This window comes from Protopterus annectens, chromosome 15.part0 (genome assembly GCF_019279795.1).
Source record: "Protopterus annectens isolate FY-2018-M chromosome 15.part0, PAN1.0, whole genome shotgun sequence".
Classification (NCBI taxonomy): domain Eukaryota; kingdom Metazoa; phylum Chordata; order Ceratodontiformes; family Protopteridae; genus Protopterus; species Protopterus annectens.
In genome coordinates, this window is record NC_056749.1 from 347,524,108 (window position 1) to 347,544,184 (window position 20,077).

The window sequence follows — 20,077 nt, forward strand, 5'->3', positions numbered from 1 at the left end:
AAATTAGACATCATATCTAGAAGTAGAGCTTCCTCTAGTTCAACAGTACTCTGGAATATCCTTCCATGAGGACCACCCATGGTCAGCATAGCTGGAGACAGTGTCCCATAGGTTAGGTAGAATGAAAAGGACAACATCAGATTTATAAGTTATGTACTCACCATAACTAGGCATCTGTGTTGTCCATTTTCATTCCTCCTCAACTCCCCTCCCATCCAACCCCATCCATTTCTCTTCTAGAAGGACTATTGGGCTATGTTTAGATCCTACAGTTCCAGGTTTTCTATTTAGCTATATCTGTTTCTCTTCTGCTGTTGGGAAATAGAGCAGCAAACTTGATCTGAAGTAATAGGGATGGAGTAGGGCATTATAGGTAGAGGAAGGAGCTGGAGAGTTGGATCTGAAGTCTTGTAAATGTGCCTGAGTCGGATCCGAGGTTCAGATCCAGACCCATAAGTGAGGAAGAATGAAAATGGACAACAAAGATGCCTATTTATGGTGAGTACATAACTTATAACTCATGCAAATGAATATATTTCAACACTGATATAAAGATAAAATCTTTTTTAGTCAACTTATTCAGCTTTTGAGAGACAATTTTAATCTAATTTTTATTTATTTTTGCAGCGGAGTCATTTAAAGAATTTGCAGGATTACTGCAAGAGTTAGAAGATGAAAGGATAAATTTACTGGTAAGTCAGAAGTGCTTTAAATCTGTTATTTTGCTTCCTGTTAATGTAAGAGGGTTTGAGAAAGCTTGCTGGCAAAAACCCTACACTCTTTTTATTTATGTTAACACTGCTGTATATAATTAACTGCAGTATGCATTCATACAGCTTCAAGCACCTTCATTTATACACACCTGAGGCTGCAAATCCATGAGTGACCCATACTTAGAAATACTACTTGTCTATACCGCCTTTACTGCCAAAGTCTATATATAAAATTACTTGCATTCAGGCTGAGAGAAAATCCTTAGTGCTTTCTGCAAGTAATGCTCTGTATTCATCAGTTCTCTGTTAGCTCTGCTTCTGTCACCTTTAGGTCAGTAGGGTACGTGTTATTGTCCCCTGTCTTCTGAAGTACTTGTAGTTTCCACAGCTGACAGCACTGTGTTATCCTAAGAGTCTAGATTTAAGGAAAATCAGATGTCCTTTTTGGAGGACTTTTGCAGAAGTATAATGATTGTTTTTTACTGATTAACATGAGTCTGATTTCCCAAAAGACAGAGGTACTCCTGATGTAAGGTAATACCTATTGCGGACTTCTGAAAACAGCCCAACAAGGACTTGTAATTGGCTAAACTGAGTATTTTAACAGTGGTAAAGAGGTTCTGTGGTTCAGTTCTCGGCTGGGGTGCCTTCTCTGTGGAGTCTGGTTGTCCTCCCTGTGTTCACTTGGTTTCTTTTGGGTTCTCCTGTTTCCTCCCACATCCCAAAGACATGCAGTAGGTGGATTGGGCATTCTAAATTATCCATAGGAGTGAGTGTGCATGTGAGTGTGTGGCGTGGAAGAACTACCACTGCAGGGCTAGCCATTTGGCAGTGTAAACCTTGGCTCTAGATGGCTGTCACTATTGAAGTGACACCCCGGCCCCATGTGTAAAAATGGTGAAAAGGGGCTTTGGGTGGATGGATGAAGCTACTGTTAGCAAAAAATGAGCCTCTCACTATTTAGGATCTGAGTTGTCTGATAGCAAGTTATAGAAGAATAATTTTAAAACATTTAACAATGTTGTTGCCTTTCAAAGAGAGTGAATCATGAATAAATAAATTAATTAAAGACATCGTTTAAAAAAGCACACCCCATCACTGCCACGCCATCAGTGGCAAAAGAAAAACTCTACCAGTGTATTGTATATGTTTAAACATATACCCAAATACATACAGAATACATCTGTTGAATCTTTTTAAAGAAAAAATGTGATATCAGGAAGCAGTGCTGTCATACAGTAGAGTTACTTTAGAAATGTAAGAAATATCTTTCTAAACAAATGCAATTATTCGAGGGCCCAAAGTCATGCAGGTTTTTAGCCATTACTTTTGCCTCTTATCAGCTCACAGTTTATATTCCCTTGTAAACCGTGCCTTTTGTAGCTAAACTGGCATGACCAACAATGACTCTAGCGGTGATAAATGCTGTATTTTGCACTGGTCCTCCACCAGCATTATTTGACATGTACATTGTCTAAAAACATTACCTTATACCATTTTCATTTCTGCTTTGAGATTATTGGTTGTTTAACTGCAGGTCTGATGATGTCAGTTTTTATTCATTTCTCAACTTATGGGTTTGGATACGACTCGGCCATTACTGCACCTCATGGAGACCAACAAACTCTCGAGCTCCTTTCCCATCACAATGCACCATGCCTAACTCCCCTCAGATCTTGTTTGCCACTTTTGCGACCAGACGTGGTTGACTACTGCTCTCAAGAGATCGGATTAAGATAGGTGTTATTTCTTTAAAACATTATCCTTGATTGCTTTCTGTAGTAAATTTATTTTTGAATAATAACTTTGTACTTTCCTGTCAAGTTTTTTGCTACTCTTCATCTTTACTTTCCCTTATACACTTGAGTGTTTTCTTGCTACCATTGTTGATAGGCCTTTCCCTACCCCCTTATATCCTTTTCTGTTAAGGGTGTTATACTTTTTTATCTTTCTATTGAAAAGAAAAAAAAAAACTGCTAGCTTTTTTCTCTGCCCTTTCCTTTCTCTAATGGCAGTATTTGGTTCATTACTGTCTGAATAGATATCTTGGTTCTTTTGCCGAATTCTGATTGTTTAGTATTTCAGCTGTGGCTATGTCTGAAAAAGGCTTTAAAAATGTGCAAAATGTGGGCACAAGATGCCATTTACTGATGCCCACTCTTTATGTTTGTACTGTATAGGGGCTGAGTACTTAGACCAGTAATGTGACTGTCACTTGTCCAGTCAGGATAAAACAAATGAGTCTTTGTGGGTTGTGTTCATGCAGCTTTATTATGTACAAACACATGGCGATTGAGGCTTAATAACTTTAACTTAGATAAACTTATAAACAAACTAGCTATTACACTCATACATGCTCACTCTCTGGCTGCACTCTCAAAAGGGCACTGAAGCTAGCACGTGCTTGCTATTTATATGTATGTGCCGATCTTGAAATGCGTCTTAAAGGTGCAACACACACACACACACACACACACACACACACACACACACACACACACACACACACACACACACTCTCTATTCTACATCCTCCTCCTTTGAGAAATAAGTCATGCAGTTTTACAGAACTAAATACATATAGACAGTTATGTCCAGGTTGCTGTGTATTTCACACTAGGTCTGGAAATACGACCAAATTGTGTGACATAGAAATTAGAATTAGATCCAAGAGGATAGAATCGACTCCAAGGTTTTTGAGGCCATCTCTTCCCCTTGGAGCTTTGATGTTGGACAGCATGGCTTCGGTTTCCATCTTGGGTGGATGGCTGTCCGAGTGGAGGGAGGTGGTGGGCAAAAAACTCGCTTTCTCAGATGTTCATCGTGCATACAGCTGCAGTCATTACAGATGGGTTCTCCTGCCGTCAGGCGGGTCCTCGGTCGGCCGAATTCCAAAGTCTAGGTCCGGCGTCGGTTGTCGTCGCTTCTTCCCTGACGTCAGAGTGACAGGGGTATAAAGGAACCAGCCAATGCCATTTTCTTTAGTCTTTCTTGCCGCGCGGTGCCCGAAGCAGAAGCAGTTCGCAAGTGCCAGTCGGCCAGCTCCTGAGATTACGAAAATTTGGAAACCAAAGTCTTCTTAAAAGCTAAGTACCCCGTTGGGGAACCTTTTCTTGCCTCAGACCGATGTCAGACAAAGTTAATAATTGTATTTCTTGTGGGAAGCAAATACCGCGTAAGGATTTCCATTCCCTCTGTATACCTTGTTTAGGCCCAGACCACGAGGTCTCGGCCTGCCGCTTTTGTGCTACATTCAACAAACGCACTATTAAGCGTCGGGCGGAGTTCGCCCAGCATTATTTTGGAAAAGCATTTAACTATACTTTGTCGTCGGATACTCCGACTCCGGTTTTGTCTAAAAAACGAAAAGACAAGGACCGACACGCGAGGTCCGCGGCCTCTACCGATACCACGCCAAAGCTGGCTACACGTGGTCCGGTTCTCAGTGAGGCGCCTACACAGCCCCTGCCTACCGACGACCTGTCTTTGACGGTGTCTCCTGTACCCGAGGTCACAGGCTCCTCGGCCCACACCCCGACTACAGATACCAAAGCCACTGTCGGCGTTGAAACTCAGAATGTGGACAGGTTCACCTCCACTCAAGGTGTCTTCAGACCCTCCTCTTCTTTCTCTATCAGGGCTTTCACTAAGTCTAAAGCAAACATGCACCCTAAGAGACCAGCTGCACAGTGCCCATCTCCAGGCCCCATGCCTAAGAAACAGATGCTTAAAATGGCTGAGGATTTAATTACTCTTATCAGAGGTTCTCAGCCCCCTCTGGACAAAAGGCCTGGAGTGGAGGAAGATTCCCCCTCCTCTGATCAGGGCTCCATTATTTCAGAGCACTCTGATGATCAGGAACATTGTTACTCCCCTTTTGAAGACTCTGATGCAGAAGAGTCCATCCCTTCTGTATCCCCCCCCCCCTGAGGATTACTCATTTGGGGAAACTTTGCATACCTTAAGGGAACACTTCCACTGGGAAGGCCAGGATTATTCTGATTCCAAGAAAGGGCTCAGGGAATTTCTCTTGCTTCCTCAGCACAGGCCTTTGGCTATACCTCCTGTCTTGGACATCCTAGATGATGTTTACTCGGAGGCCTGCCTTAACCCGGACTCTCTACCTCCAGCTCCAGTTAAGCCTGACAGGTACTACAGGGTCCCTGACTCACACCAATTTCTATACAAGAGCCATGCTGCTGACCCAGAAACCATCTCACAGGGCCCCAAGGGAGTTAAGGCCTCCATTGTTAAAAATCCATTGCCTTCCGAGAGAGAATCCAGATCATTAGAAAGGTGGGGAAAAAAGGTATATACCTCGGCTACCTTATCCATGAGGGCCTTAAACTGTCAGTTTCATATACTAAAATACCAACAGTTTTTGTTATCACAATTGAAAAGTAAAATGTCACAACCTGAACAACCAGACTTGAAGGAGTTGCAGGACTTGATGCATAGTGCAGAACAAGTGGGTAAGCATACTTTACAATGTGGTTTTGATGCTCTAGAGGCATCATGCAGAGCTGCTGTTACAGGATCAGTCTTACGTAGGCATGCCTGACTCAAGGAACAAGCCTTGCCTGATCATGTCAAAGCTAAATTACTAGACGCTCCTCTTCAAAAGGATGTACTATTTGGTGCTAATGCTGAGGAGGTATTAAGGAAAATGGAGGAAAAGGCTAAATCAATGCAAACTGTGAAAGAATTTCTACAGGTTCAACCCCCAAGTTTTAGTAGAAATTGACCTTCCAAAAACTGGTCCTTTTCTGCCACAGACAGACCCCAAAGAGGCAGATACAGGCGCCCGAGGGGCAGAGGACAATCCCAAGGATCGTACAGAGGCAGACAATGGCAAGCTCCTACACAAAGAGGTGGTGAGGACAACTCGCAATCTATCAGAAAGCAAACCCAATGACTTTCCCCTTTGCATGCCAACCAGGTCTCAAATGGCAGCCCCCTTGGGAGGAAAGCTGGCATTATTTTCAAAAAATTGGCATATTGTCACAAAGGACAAATGGATCCTGGACATTATAAACAGAGGCTACAACTTCCATTTTCACACCCTTCCAAAAATGAGAGGCATGCCAAACCTGCCACACAATCAAAGGGTAGAGGCACAAAGGCAAATTATAGATCTCATAAACATGAAAGCTATTCAAGAGGTACCTACGCACGAACAAGGTCAAGGGTTTTATTCCAGGCTATTTCTGTTGCCAAGGAAGGGAAAAGATTGGAGACCTATTCTGGATCTATTCATCCTAAACACATTTCTGCTCGTACCAAAATTCAAGATGCTAACTCTACAGCAGTTTCTTCCCATGCTGGGCAAGGAGTCTTGGCTGGTAACATTGGACCTCAAGGAGGCATACCTGCATGTCCCAATCAGACAAAATTGCAGAAGATACCTCAGATTTCTTGCAGGTTCAACTCATTATCAATTCTCTGCATTGCCCGTTGGCTTATCTACTGCGCCCAGAGTATTCACAAAATGCCTGGCATCAGTAATTGCCTACTGCAGACTTCAAGGGATACAAATATATCCCTATTTGGATGACTGCCTGATCCAAGCGGACAGCAAACACATTCTTCTGAAACATCTGGCTTATGTAATAATGTTATTGAACTCTCTGGGATACACAGTCAACAAAAAGAAATCAAGACTAATACCCTCTCGGAACATAATTTTCCTGGGTGCCAACTTGGACACAAACACCCAGATGGCCTACCTCACGCCAGAGAAGCAGGGGCAACTAATTCAATATTTCACAACACTAGCAAATTGCACCAGGCTTACTGCAAGGAAAATCCTGCAGGCTCTGGGATTCATGGCATCTTGCATCTTACTAATCCCATGTGCAAAGCTGCATATGAGGAAAATACAATGGTACCTGAAAAACATATGGTCTCAACACAGCCACAGTTTGGAAACAATAATACCACTAATTCCATGTCTGCAAAAGGAATTTCTGTGGTGGGCTCAAGCATGTCAAACAAACACAGGTCTTCCTTTCAGCAAGCCTCAAGCAAATCAAGTCATCACAACAGACGCCTCGGACTACGCCTGGGGGACGCACATGACAGATCAGTGCATTCAAGGCAAATGGTCCCAAAAAGAAAAGCACCTTCACATCAATCAAAAAGAAATGCTAGCAGTAATAAATGCTATTATAGCTTTCAAGAGCTTTCTACAACCAAGTCAACTTTTGATAAGAACGGACAACACCACAGTTATGTGGTACATAAACAAGCAGGGAGGAACACATTCTTACCCCCTATGCAGACTGGCCATGTCACTTTGGAACATGGCCATGGACTTACAAATGGAACTACAAGCACAGTACTTGCCAGGCAAGGAAAACACGCTGGCAGACAACCTAAGCAGCAATATGACAGATCCACACGAATGGAAGTTGCATCCAAAAGTTTTTACAGAAATAATCCAAGAATGGGGAAGGCCAGACATAGATATATTTGCCTCCCACAAAAATCATCAATTGACAAAATTCTGCTCAAGGATCTTCCATCCAAAGGCCTGGAGAGTGGACGCTCTCTCTTTCAGCTGGGCATTAATGACAGTTTATGCCTTCCCACCTCTTCCTCTGCTGCCCAAAGTGCTATTGAAGACCAGAGCAGACAGACCAAAGATGATCCTCATTGCTCCGGACTGGCCAAGACAACACTGGTACCCACTCCTGAGGACCCTGTCGCATTCCCCACCATGGACCCTGCCTCTTATGCCTCTTCTTCTGACTCAACACAGCTTCAAAACCCTTCACAGTCAGCTAAAAACACTCAATTTAGCCGCATGGAAGATTCCTTAGCATCACAGCAGGCCCTACTCTCCAAGGAGGTGCAGGATGTCTTTTTGGAGGCCAGAAGGCCATCAACTAGAAAAGCTTACTCCGCAAAATGGAAACGTTTTTGTACCTGGAATGAGAAAAAGGGCTAGGACCCTGGAAAACTGAATTTACCACAAGTACTACAATATTTGACTGAACTGCTAAGCAGTGGACTTTCTTTCTCCTCCATCAAAATCCATGCCTCAGCCATTTCTGCAGAATACAACACTGATCCACCTTTATTCTCTCACCCTCTCTTAAGACACTTCCTCAGAGGGGCTAAGAATTTGAGACCTCCAAGGAAACAACCAATACCTGCTTGGGATCTTAATTTCATTCTGGAAAAACTGACCCTGCCTCCTTTTGAGCCAGCTGCTTCATCAGATTTGCAATATTTGTCCTGGAAAACAGCTTTCCTTCTGGCTATCACCTCAGCTCGTAGAGTTTCAGAATTACAGGCTCTCATGACTGTCCAGCCTTTTATCATCTTTCATCAGGACAGAGTTTCCTTACGAACCAACCCGTCCTTTATGCCTAAAGTGGTATCCAGGGTAGCTTTAAATCAGGCCATACACTTACCTACTTTTTATCCTAATCCTCAAAACAAAGGGGAGAGATTACTACATTCCTTGGACATTCACAGACAACTGCGTTATTATTTGGATAGAACAAAGCCTTTCAAAAAATCTGAACAGCTCTTTGTGGCCTATGCAGTAGGAGCTCAAGGAAAGCCAATTTCCAAACAGACAATTTCAAAATGGGTAGCCCACTGCATACGCTTTTGCTATTCCTTTCATGGCAAAACTGTACCTACAGGTATTAGAACTCATTCCACCAGGGCCAGAGCCACCTCTGCAGCCTTCCCAGAGGAGTTCCTACCAAGGATATTTTGGAAGCAGCCACTTGGAGTTCTGTGCATACCTTCTCCAAGCACTACGAGCGGGCTTTGCCACTGCAGTCTTGCAGGGTATTTTGGCTCCTCCTAGTTACACCTAGTGCCTACCACCCCTTTCTTAGCTTTGGGATTCTACCCATCTGTAATGACTGCAGCTGTATGCACGATGAACATAGTAAAGTTTTGTACCTACCATAAATGTAGATGTTTGAGTGCTAATACAGCTGCAGTCCAGGTTTCCCTCCCTCCTTACCCTCTAGGGGTATTCTTTTATGGTGTATTTGCTTGCAACTACTGTTTTTTGATTATATTGCATTGCATTATTACCTAATTTTATGTATTGCCTTCCTTCTGCGGGCACCTGACATTTGGGGCAAGAAAAACTGAAGAAAATGGTGTCGGCTGGTTCCTTTATACCCCTGTCGCTCTGACGTCAGGGAAGAAGCGACGACAACTGACGCCGGACCTAGACTTTGGAATTCGGCCAACCGAGGACCCGCCTGACGGCAGGAGAACCCATCTGTAATGACTGCAGCTGTATTAGCACTCGAACATCTACATTTATGGTAGGTACAAAACTGTACTTTCTGTTGGCTTCCTTCTCTCTAGAGCAGTCTGCCTTCGAGGTCGTGAAGAGGGTTTTTTCTGCTCAGCAGGTTAGATGGATCCTACCCCCTTGGACCCACCCTCGACATCTCTGCTGACTTTGTACTATGATCCTCAGCTTTCTACACCACTGGGACAGGTAGCCCACAGCTTTCAGACCACCCAGTTGGGTATTGTCACCTCTTCTGATACATCTCTGGATCATCCCACTGAAAAAGTCCAAAGGAAGAAGGCGTGCAAGAGGAAGCAGTTGGACTCCCCTCAGAAGTCCATCCCCGAGGATACTGACTTTGATAAGGGAGAAGGGTCTCCCAAATCACCACCCGATTACGTTTCATTTGGAGACATCTTTGAGATCCTTAAACAGAATGGTGGTTGGTCTGCCCAAAATCTAATTCCTGAGGAGTCAGTATTTCTGGAAGCTTTCGGGATTGGCCCATTTAGCTCCTGATCACTGTGGCCGCTAATGACTTCATTGATTTGGTGTATAACCGGGAGTGGAAGGAACCTGATATGATTGAGCCAATCCTCAAGAGACCAGACAGGATTTTGGTCCACCGGTAGGAAGAGAATATTGGAGTAAGGGAGTACCGGTTGATGCAATGGTCATGGTGGCAGCTACAAAGAAAGAACTCGTGGAACAGATTTCCACTGTCCATCCCCCTAATAGAGAATCTAACGCTCTAGACAGTTTTGGGAAGCGAGCTTATGCTTCAGCAACATTTGCTGTCTGATCGCTTGAACTACTTGGCACACTTCACGAGATTACAAAGGGACTTGATTAAAATAAATTTCAAATTCTCTTTCAGGGTCCACTATTGCAGAGCCTTAAACTTTTGTGGCCTTACAGTTGGCTGCCCATCAATCTATTGTGAACTCTTCCATGATGCTCATCTCGCATGCTGTAGAAGGCACCTCAAGGGCTGCAGGTTCAGGCATTTCCATCAGGAGGCATGCCTAGATGTATCTTTGTGATTTTGCAGAGCCCTTCAGGTCATACTTTGTCAGTGCTCTTTTTGCTGGTTCTTCCTTGTTTGGTCCCACAGTAGAAGACACACACTGCAGTTGTGAGAAGGACAGAAAGACCCTATTTGCAGTGGGTGTACATTTTTCGACCCCTCAGCAGACCTTTTTCAGGAACCAATGGGGAGGTCAAAAATGTGGTTCAAGAAGTCTCAGTGCCCTTTCCAGGATGCATGTGTAGGTAGTTCCCACAGAGGCTAAAGGGAGAGTGATAATGGCAGAAGATGTCCCCTGTGGTAGGGGAGGCCCGCAAAACCAAGGGTCTAGAGATAGCATGTTCAATAGACCCTTTCAGACCTCCGGAACAGAGGCCCAATTGCCTTCCTCTGGAGGCAGTCAGGGGTCACTTATCTCTGCACCAGGAAGCCTGGCTAAACTTAAATGATACTTGGGTGCAGAGAATCATTTCCAGAGGTTATATTATTCCCTTTTCCCTTCTACCCCTGTTACCCAAGAAAATTCCCGATGTTCCACCCAGTCAGCGGGAAGCAGCAACACTGAAAATACAGAAGCTGCTAGAAAAAAAGAGTTTTCCAGGAGGTCCCTCCAGACTAAATATAATCTGGAACTTACTCAAGATTCTTTTTAGTACCAAAAAAAAAAAATAGGGAAATGGAGACCAATTTTAGATCTCAGTGTGTTGAACAAATTGGTTCAACACATCAAGTTCTGGATGGTCACGGTTCAGTCCATTCTGCCTTTTGAGCAAGGATGACTGGATGTGCTCGATAGACCTTCAGGATGCGTACTGTCACATAAAAATGAACAGATTGTCCAGAAAGTACTTATGCTTCCAGCTAGGAACCAACCATTACCAGCTCATAGCGCTGCCCTTTGACCTCCCTACAGCCCCCAGGGTATTCACCAAGTGCATGGCAGTAGTAGCAGCTCACCTGAGACTGCAGGGATTCTGGGTTTTTTCCATATTTGGATGACTGGCTTATTACCATTCCGACCAGGCATCAACTGGCCCAAGCATGAGACCAACTATTGCAGACTTGTTCATATCTTGGAATAACCATCAATTACAAGTCTCAATCACAACCGACACAGACATTGGAGTTCATAGGAGCAATGTTCAACACAGTATCTATGGTAGCATTTCTTCCCCTTTCAAGAATACAAACAGTAAGAAATCAGGTCAAGAAAATAATTTTCATTACCAGAATTTCATGCCACTTGATTCTGCAAGCCCTGGGATCAATGTCAGCGGCAGTAATCTTAGTTCCTTTAGCAAGGTATCATGTGAGAATTCTGAAATGTATGCTGCAAACACAATGGTTAGTTCTCTCTCAACCCATATTGACAAAGATAAGTATAATTCAGGTATGCAAAAGGTATCTTTCCTTGTGGATGCAGTCACAACAACTGTTGCAAGGTTGTCCTTTCATTCTCCCTCAGCCCAAGCTCATAGTGACCATGGATGCTTCCTAGATTGTGGTGGGGTGGGGGGCTTTTTCTTGGGAAAACAGTCCAAGGCACTTGGTCCCCTGAAGAGGCCAACTTGCATATCAGTGTTCTGGAAATGAGAGTTGTGCTTTTGGCATTGCAGGCATTCCAAGACTCTCTCTCTGTCTTGGCACAGTTGTGACCCAAATGAACAACATGTTATTGGTTTGGTACATCAACAAACAAGGGGGAACCAAATTTTAATCCCTGTGTCGAGAGGCCGTAAGAGTTTTGCAACAGGCAGTTTACTCTAGCTGCTTTCTAATTGTAACGCACATTCCGAGGAGGTCCAGTGTGATAGCAGACAAACTGAGCAGGTCCATTTTACTACTTTACGAGTTGTGTCTCAACAACAAAGTGAGGGACATGATTTTCTGTCAGTGGGGCCAGCCTTGCTGCGATCTCTTTGCATCTCCCCATAAACAACAAGTGCCGCAGCTTCTTTGCCCTAGTCCTCCACTGGGGGAGTCACCGAGGGATGCTCTTCTCCATGACTGGCACCCAGTGTCCGGTACGCTTATCACCCGGCTCCTTTAATTCCCAAATTCCTCCAGAAAACAGCCAGGTTGAAGAGCAAAGTCATCTTTATTGGCCTTGACAAATTTGGTTCCCCTTCCTTTGGCCTCATCTTCTGTACCCACCTTGGATTCTGGATCAGACTCCAAACCCTCTGACTGCATGGTTACTCAAATTCCATTAATAACCAAGCAACCTGTGCTCTCTTCATCTGGCTGTTCTATTCTGTTATCTTCCTGTAAACCCTGTACGGGAAAACTCTACAGAAGTAAATGGAGGTTTGTTTATTGAGCAGAGCAGAATCAAGTAGAACCTTTCTCTTCTCTAATACATTCTGTTCTTGAATTTTTAGTAAGTTTATTTAATGAGGGTGGTAGTTCATCAACTGTTAAAGTCCAACTCACTGCCATTTTGAATTTCCATGTGGGATTTCAGGATTCTTCCCTGGCACCCTCTAAACTATGTAAAGCATTTTTGAAAGGTACTCTTCTACTTAGACAAAGATTATGTACCACCATGAGATTTAAATTTGGTACTGCAAGCCTTGACACAGCCTCCCTTTGAACATGCAGCTAAATGTGATCTAAAATTGTTAACCCCTGAAGACTATCTTTTTAGTTGTAATTACATTGTCTAGAAGAATTTCACAACTTCAAGCATTATCTTCTAAGCCTCCTTATTTGATTTTCCACAAGGGCAGGATCAACTTATGTACCAATGTTGCCTTCCTACCTAAGGTGCTGTCGGAATCCAAGATTAACCAAACCATTAACCTTCCAGTATTCTTCCCAAACTTTAGAAATAAAGGAGAATATATTCTGCACTTACTGGATGTTCTTAAGCAACTGTGTTTATACCTGCACAGAACAAAACAAATTAGGAAGACAGACTAGTTCTTTGTTTACTTTGCACATCACAAGATGGGCAAATCAGTCACAAAGGTAACTATAGCCAGATGGTTGACAGATTGCATCTCTTTTGTCTACACTAAATTGAATCTCCCCCTACTAAAACCATTAAAGGCTCATTCCACTAGATGTATGGCTTCTTCCACTGTATTTCAGTCTAGAGCCATCTATGGATGATATTTGTGCGGCTGCTACTTGGTGAAGTACTCATACCTTTATCACTCATTACAAACTAAATCTGGTCTCGAGGAGAAGAGAGGCCTTTGGCTCAACTGTACTCAGGAATATCCTTCCTTAGAGTCCACCCAGGAATTTAGGTAGCTGGGGACTCTGCCTCATACATTGAGGAATGAATGAAAATGGACAACATCAAATAAAGAAGTTATGTACTTATTGTAACATTCCATGTTCTTTTATAATTTTTCTCAAGCTGTAAATAGGATCTAAGGGAAGTTAGGCAAGGTGCCTTGTGGGTAGAAAAGGAGCTTGAGAGTTTGTTGGTCTCCAGGAGCTGGAGGAACGGCTGAGTTAGATCTGACGGTCGGATCCAAACCCATATGTTGAGGAAGAATGAAAATGGGAAACACAGATGGAACGTTATGATAACTTCTTTTTTTCTCTTTTCAGTTAGTTTTCTCAGTCATTTTTATCTACATTTCAGACAGTAATTCTGGAAATGTATATTTTGTATACATTGAGTTAATAATTTTGATAACATGCAGACATTTTAGCTTTATCATTACATCACTAAGTTTAGAGTGTGTGTGTGTTTTGCTTTGAGCTTTGTATTATACTAATAGCCGTGAACATAATACAGGGTTTATAATGCTGACATAGTCAGAAGACATACCATTTTATAGTAATTTTTTATTAAAGAAAGAGTTAAAGTTGGAAAAAAGTCTACTGCAGCAACAGTGCTGTTCAAGGACATGGAACTTGAATGATGCAGTTTCATGAGGCAATACAGAAAGAGTTAAAAGAAACTGGCAAAGGGGAATGAGCTATGAAAATATATTAGGTATTTCCCCCACAGAAATATCTCAAAAATCCAAAAAAGATTAATGAAAAAGTATGAAACAGAGAGAGAAAAGAAAAAAAGCTTCAGAAGCTATGAATCATGTTTCACCCTCTGACCGTAGTGGTGAAATTCAGTTGAATTTTTTCACAACAGAGGTAGTGCAGTTGCTGAAATGTTTTAAATTTAAACACCATGACTATCGTTTATTTCTGAAAAGTAAATGCGAAGTCCTGAAGAATGTTTGACTGTTAAGCAATGGCTGGGATAATTAATGCTTCAGTGCCTGAATTGATTTCTTCAGTAAAGGAGGATTATTGTGAGAAAACAGTCATCAAAGCCATTTTCGTATTACACCAGACTTCATCTGGTTCCAGATTAATTAAAGAGGACTTTCCCACACCTCTCACCATCTAAGTATTAAAAGTCTTAGCTATGTCCTTTACAAATCATGGTAGGCGAGCATAAAGATGACCAGTTTTATTTTTCAGAATATAAGGTTGCCACTTAATGGACCTCATATAAATGCCATGGTGGTACGGCGGTAGCGTTGTTACCTCATAGCAAGAGGTTCTCCCGTTCGCTTCTCGGTTTGGCTTGGGAATGCCTTCTGTGTGGAGTCTGCATGTCCTCCCCGTGGTTGGGTAGCGTTCGAAAGATATGCGTGCATAAATGGGCGTGCCTTCGGAGTTGAAGGTTGGGTGTTGAGCTAGCACCTCGGCGTTTCGTAAAAATCTACTGCCAATCATTAGTGGACTGGAGTCCCACTGTGGCGACCCCTTACCAGGAAAAAGCCGAAAGACAAACAACAACAACTTAATGGACCTCATGTAATTAACTTATAATTATCTAGGCTAAATTCAGTTATTTAATATAGAAGGTTATGATTGGATCCCCAATCATAACCATGTTATTATGTGTCTGATACATAGACGCCAAGAAATTCACCTTGAGAGCAAAGCTGGAGGAATCATCCATGTTGAAAACACATAATAGCTGGTTATGATTGGTGAAAACCAATCATACCTGTTTGTAGTGCATGGAGTTTTATGTACTCCATGTACTACCAGTTACAGAAAAAAAAGCACAAAGTTTTTTACCGGCTTTGAAAGCTGATAAAGCATTTAGCGTGTGCTGTCACATAGGCAGCAAGTAAATACAATTGCAAGAAAAAGTCAAGGGTAATTTATAAATGCTCCTCTAATTTAGTTAAGTAAGGTACTTACAGACTACTGGCTGTAAACTTCTGTGACTATAATGAAATATGAAGCACGATATTTAAGGACAAGCAATTCACAGGTTTGTCCTTTATCCAATTTTGGAAAGTAATCACTTGCTCCATGCACTACAGAGTATTTATTACTGACGCAGGTATAACATTTTGAGCAACATCAGTGACTTTAGGAATAGCAAGGGTAAACCTGGAGAGAAAGTCATAGTGCTATGCCTTAATCATACTCTTTGAGAAGCATGCTTCCCCCTACCTTCACCTCCTTGGTCATTTGACATTTCAGGCAACTTCACAGGTTGGGGCATTTATACTATCCAATTCAATTTGCAAAGTCACATGGCTTATTTTCCAGTTGTGTTATTATCACGCAGACTGATGATGTACATTGTCTATGTAATGCCCTTCCATTAGTGATTGTTTTGTGTTAATGGTATTTCATGACATGGTTGGTTAAAGAGCATGGAAAAAATGCAAGCAAGACCCATGTCATTTTGTGTGTGTGTGTGTGTGTGTGTGTGTGTGTGTGTGTGTGTTATGTATGTGTGTGAGTGCACACGCGTGCACGTGTGTATGTGTGTGTGTGTGTGTGTGTGTGTGTGTGTGTGTGTGTGTGTGTGTGTGTGTGTGTGTGCGCGTGCACATGCAGAGGGTGCCCTTATCCATGTCATGCATGGACTGCTAGGTAGTGCACTACTTCTACCAGGTCTGACAGCAGTAGTGTTAACTAAAGTCTGATTCAGAGTCAAGCTAATGCGCTGATAATGAGGTTTTGCTTACTGCAGCCATAACTGTCTCTGAACTGCATTTTTCTTATTGTCATGGAAATTGACCTACCTGCAGTGGGATATTTCTACAATCAGTGAGGATGTTTCTGAATCCTTGGGCAAATGTAGTATTTAACCTTGGACCAGACTTTCAGGAAGCACCTAGGATGCTGTTTTCTTTTGAAAATAACTTTGTGCTGCGGCTGTAGTACTTCCATATTAAAATAATGTGTAAAGTCATCTGTTACTACCATTAATGTTTACCTGTCTGTTGCCTGAGAGCAGTTAAAGGACAGTAGTGGCAAGAGATTTAAAAAAGGGTGTTTCTTTGTGTATATAGATAAATATTTTGTTTTGCTGTTATGTTTTTGATGTTTAACGAGTTGTGCTAACTGGAGTGTTAGATGCAGCTTTAAAGAAATACCTAATCAGTTTATGGTGGAATTTGATGCATTTAATATAAACCTGAAAAAGATACTTCAGAATCTGGGTGTTACCTTATGGAATCAGTTGTCATTGTTAGAGAGATAGGCTACTAATACAGGAAATTTTAAGATTTCACTTGACTTGTAGGTTGGGATCAAGGAGTATGTCCCCATGTTTCTTGGATAGAGACACCCTGATGACCGTTAAAGGCTGTGAGACTGTGTTAGTACAATACCCTGTAATACTGTTAAGTATATATATTTTTTCTTCTTTGTTCTACCAGGGGGGTGTAGGTAGGAATTAGAAAGTAATGCTCAGTGGAGTCTGCTGATACCTCCCAGACAGAGACGGATCTATGGCAGTTGATCAAGTTTTCAGAAACTCAAAATTCATATCGTGAGACAATATGATTGAATTTCTGAAAACTCGAACATTTAAAAAAACAAAAAAAACCATAAAAATCTTTTTTTTTTTTTTTTACAATTTTACAGGGGGGCAAGCCCCCATACACCCCACACAACCCCTGCTAGTTATATATATATATCAACTCTGAGATCGCTCTACAGTGAAGAAAAAGGGTAAATTTCCAGATGCTCTATGTACCACGATCTCCATTCAAAAGCTTTGAGTTTTCAAAAACTCGATCATATAGTCACGACCATATGAATTTCGAGTATCTGAAAACTCAATCAACTGATGGGGATCCACACACATACACAGAAGATCTACCACTCGACAAAAAATGTCTCAGCAAACATAATTGTTCCCGATTCTAATTTCCCAAAGTGAACAGTCCCCAATATCAGAGTACTTCAGAATACTTTTTTCACCTTTGCAGGAAGTTTCTTTTCCACATAGTTGTGTGTGTGTGGTATTAGAGGGGAACTTGTCATCATGCAAAAACACCATTTTTGGAGTTTTACTATTTGAGCCATGAGGTTGATTTTTTGAAGAGTTTAAATAATCAAGAATAAGGTAATTGAGTTCTACATCAACTTCTCTTAGTTGGTGTCTTTCTCTCTCATACACACTTAGACACAGTCATAAGCACACACATGCTGCTAGAGTTACAGCATGCTGAGCTCTGCAGATGCAGTATTTGCATTCATTATAGATGCCATAACATCTCCTGTACTGCCTTTTATTAGTTGGCACTGCACTTGTACCCCATCAGCAACTGGCCTTAGCAATCCCTAACAGCTTGTGACCAGGACAGCACACCTTCACCAAGCCGTGGTTATGGCACTGGATTAACCAGAAATGCAATTTAAGCCTAACTAGTCATGGCTTTTAATTTTCATGAAATCTTGCTGGGCAGAGTAACCCTGTGTATTAGATGCTTACAGATGTGTTAAGTCTACACAGCAGAACAGTATTGTGTCATTCAGCAACTGTGTAACCATCTGAATTATTTAGAACGTGCACTAAAATAGTATTAATTTGAACATCACTTTTATTTGTAGAGTAGAACAGTTTAAATTAGTCCCACAGTGCCAAAACAAAGGTTCTTAAATATTGATGAGCCCATTAGCCTAATGCCCTCTGCTGTTATACAGCTATCAGTGTTTATGCTTACTCATTTACATCTAACTGAAGTGAGTATTTGTCAGTGTGTATTCCAGGAGAACATTCTTAGTCTATCATGAAATTCGTTATGCAAGTATCAGACTCATCATGCTTGTAAGCTGGATCTCTCTAAACAAGAACTCTAGTTGGAACACAGTTTAGTCAGCGGCAGCGCGCTTGTACTGATTTTTAGCCTTTCCGGAATCACTTGTATCCACTTCACAACTGTACTGGAAGCTTGCTATAATATAACATTTTTTACACTGAAAGACCCTGTTGGTGAAATAGTTAGTCTGAACTGGTTAGTTGTTTATGTTTATTGTTTTTACAGTCTTTAATTAGCCAAAGACCATCTTAGTTGTCATATGAATATACTTAATATAGTGCAGTATGTAGAATGATACAAACATTATGTGGAAAGGCAAATGACTGTTGTACAATGCATCATAAAACTGATAACATTAGTTTATGGCTGGATGTCATGCAGACTAGGGATGTTTAAGAATAATTGTTAAGAGCAGTGGACTGTAATGCTAAAACTGTGTAAGTGCAACAAATTTAAGAATCCTGGACCATACAATCAGAACTGCATGTATACATATACAAATACGGATTCACTTCACTTGCTCGAAATACTGAAATATCGCATTTCAGTATCTCGAGACCAAGTGAGCAAAAATCCACAACATCGAAGCTGCAAAAGACCGCAATATCAAAATATCGAACACTAGCACACTGAAACTCACAGACCTGAGTATTCGGCAATGCCTTTATTACATACAAGAAATGTCCAACTGCACAATACACTTCCTGACACCAAGCGACACGTAGTGACATCTTCCTCACACAACTCCCGATACTGTGACGCCCCCTGTAGATGCCTGCCAAACACCGTGACAGCAACATACCCACAAACAATAGACTTCCCAATGTGTAGTGGTGTCCGTGAATGCAGCTGGTGGAACATAGATGTCTGATCACATCTTCAGCAGCCTAGCTGTCGCACCCAGGAAGTCAGGTGTGTGCTGTACGAGGCCTTATTAGCAGTAGGACTGGCTTCCCCTTTTGTGAGGTACTCACTGGGTATATCTCCCCAAGCTGTCCGGGTGCCACGGGTATGCCTTGCGCCATAGTGGTCTTTGGTTTGTATGCTGGTGTGGCTTGCACCATACAGGCTTTAGTTGTTAGTTGTAGGATTTACCAGCGGCAGCGTTCTGCAGCAGGTTTACACTGTAACAGCGGCAGCGCTGTAGTGGTCCGCTCAGCTGAGGATACATTCGACTATTTAAATTTCGCGGTATTGCAGTTATGAAGTTGTGGATTCTCGCTCACTCGGTCTCGAGATACTGAAATGCGATATTTCAGTATTTCAAGCAAGTTAAGTGAATCCACATATACGTACGTACATACATACACAGCAAGCAAAAGAGCTGTAATGGGAGTGGATTTTATTAGTTATTGTCGTAGGATGCATTAGTATTCGTGGTATTTACAATTTAATTATTATGTAATTGTAAATCTACCTTTTTGTAAATGTTATTTTTCATAGTGATGTTTGTATGGGGGGGGGCTAACACCCCCATTAACTCCATTAAGTTATGGGTAGGGAATAAAAAAACACTAGCATCCTTAAAACTGGCATTATGGAAAATAATGTATATAATTTGTTGATTAGGGATATGTATGTTTACATTGGAAAACACACAATATGTAGTGCATATGCTACATTCATATTCACAGCATGCAGTACATATAGTTCAATGCCCTGAATCAGCAGAACATGCTGGTAAAGCATATGTAGTACAGAGTTGCCAAAACAGTGAAGGAATTTGGTACTGAATATAAACATAGAGTTTGAAATATGACCGTATGTACTCTGAAATAGAAGTTGATTATGATCAGGGCATACGGTATTGGCTTGGGGCTAAGTTGGGGCTACAAATGGAGGAAGGGACATGATTGGCATCTGGAAGGGGGTTATCTCAAGTTAAACTTGAAAAAAAAAAAAGACTTTTCGGAGAAGATGATAAGGCCCAGGAATTGAGTACAAGTAATGTTTAATGCTCCCGCCATAGTCTTTTCCTGTATGTACTAAAACTGCATCATTTAATCATGCCAATCCACTT

At 41.8% G+C, this 20,077-nt stretch overlaps 1 protein-coding gene across 3 annotated transcripts in view; it reads left to right on the top strand.

The window, feature by feature from the left end:
- OPHN1 (oligophrenin 1) overlaps positions 1–20,077 on the top strand; it is a 2,670,560-nt gene that overhangs the window by 978,833 nt on the left and 1,671,650 nt on the right. For all 3 annotated transcript variants that reach the window (XM_044057106.1, XM_044057104.1, XM_044057105.1), the window contains exon 3: positions 628–692. In XM_044057106.1, coding sequence (XP_043913041.1) covers positions 628–692 — 65 coding nt within the window. The remainder of the gene's footprint in view (positions 1–627; positions 693–20,077) is intronic.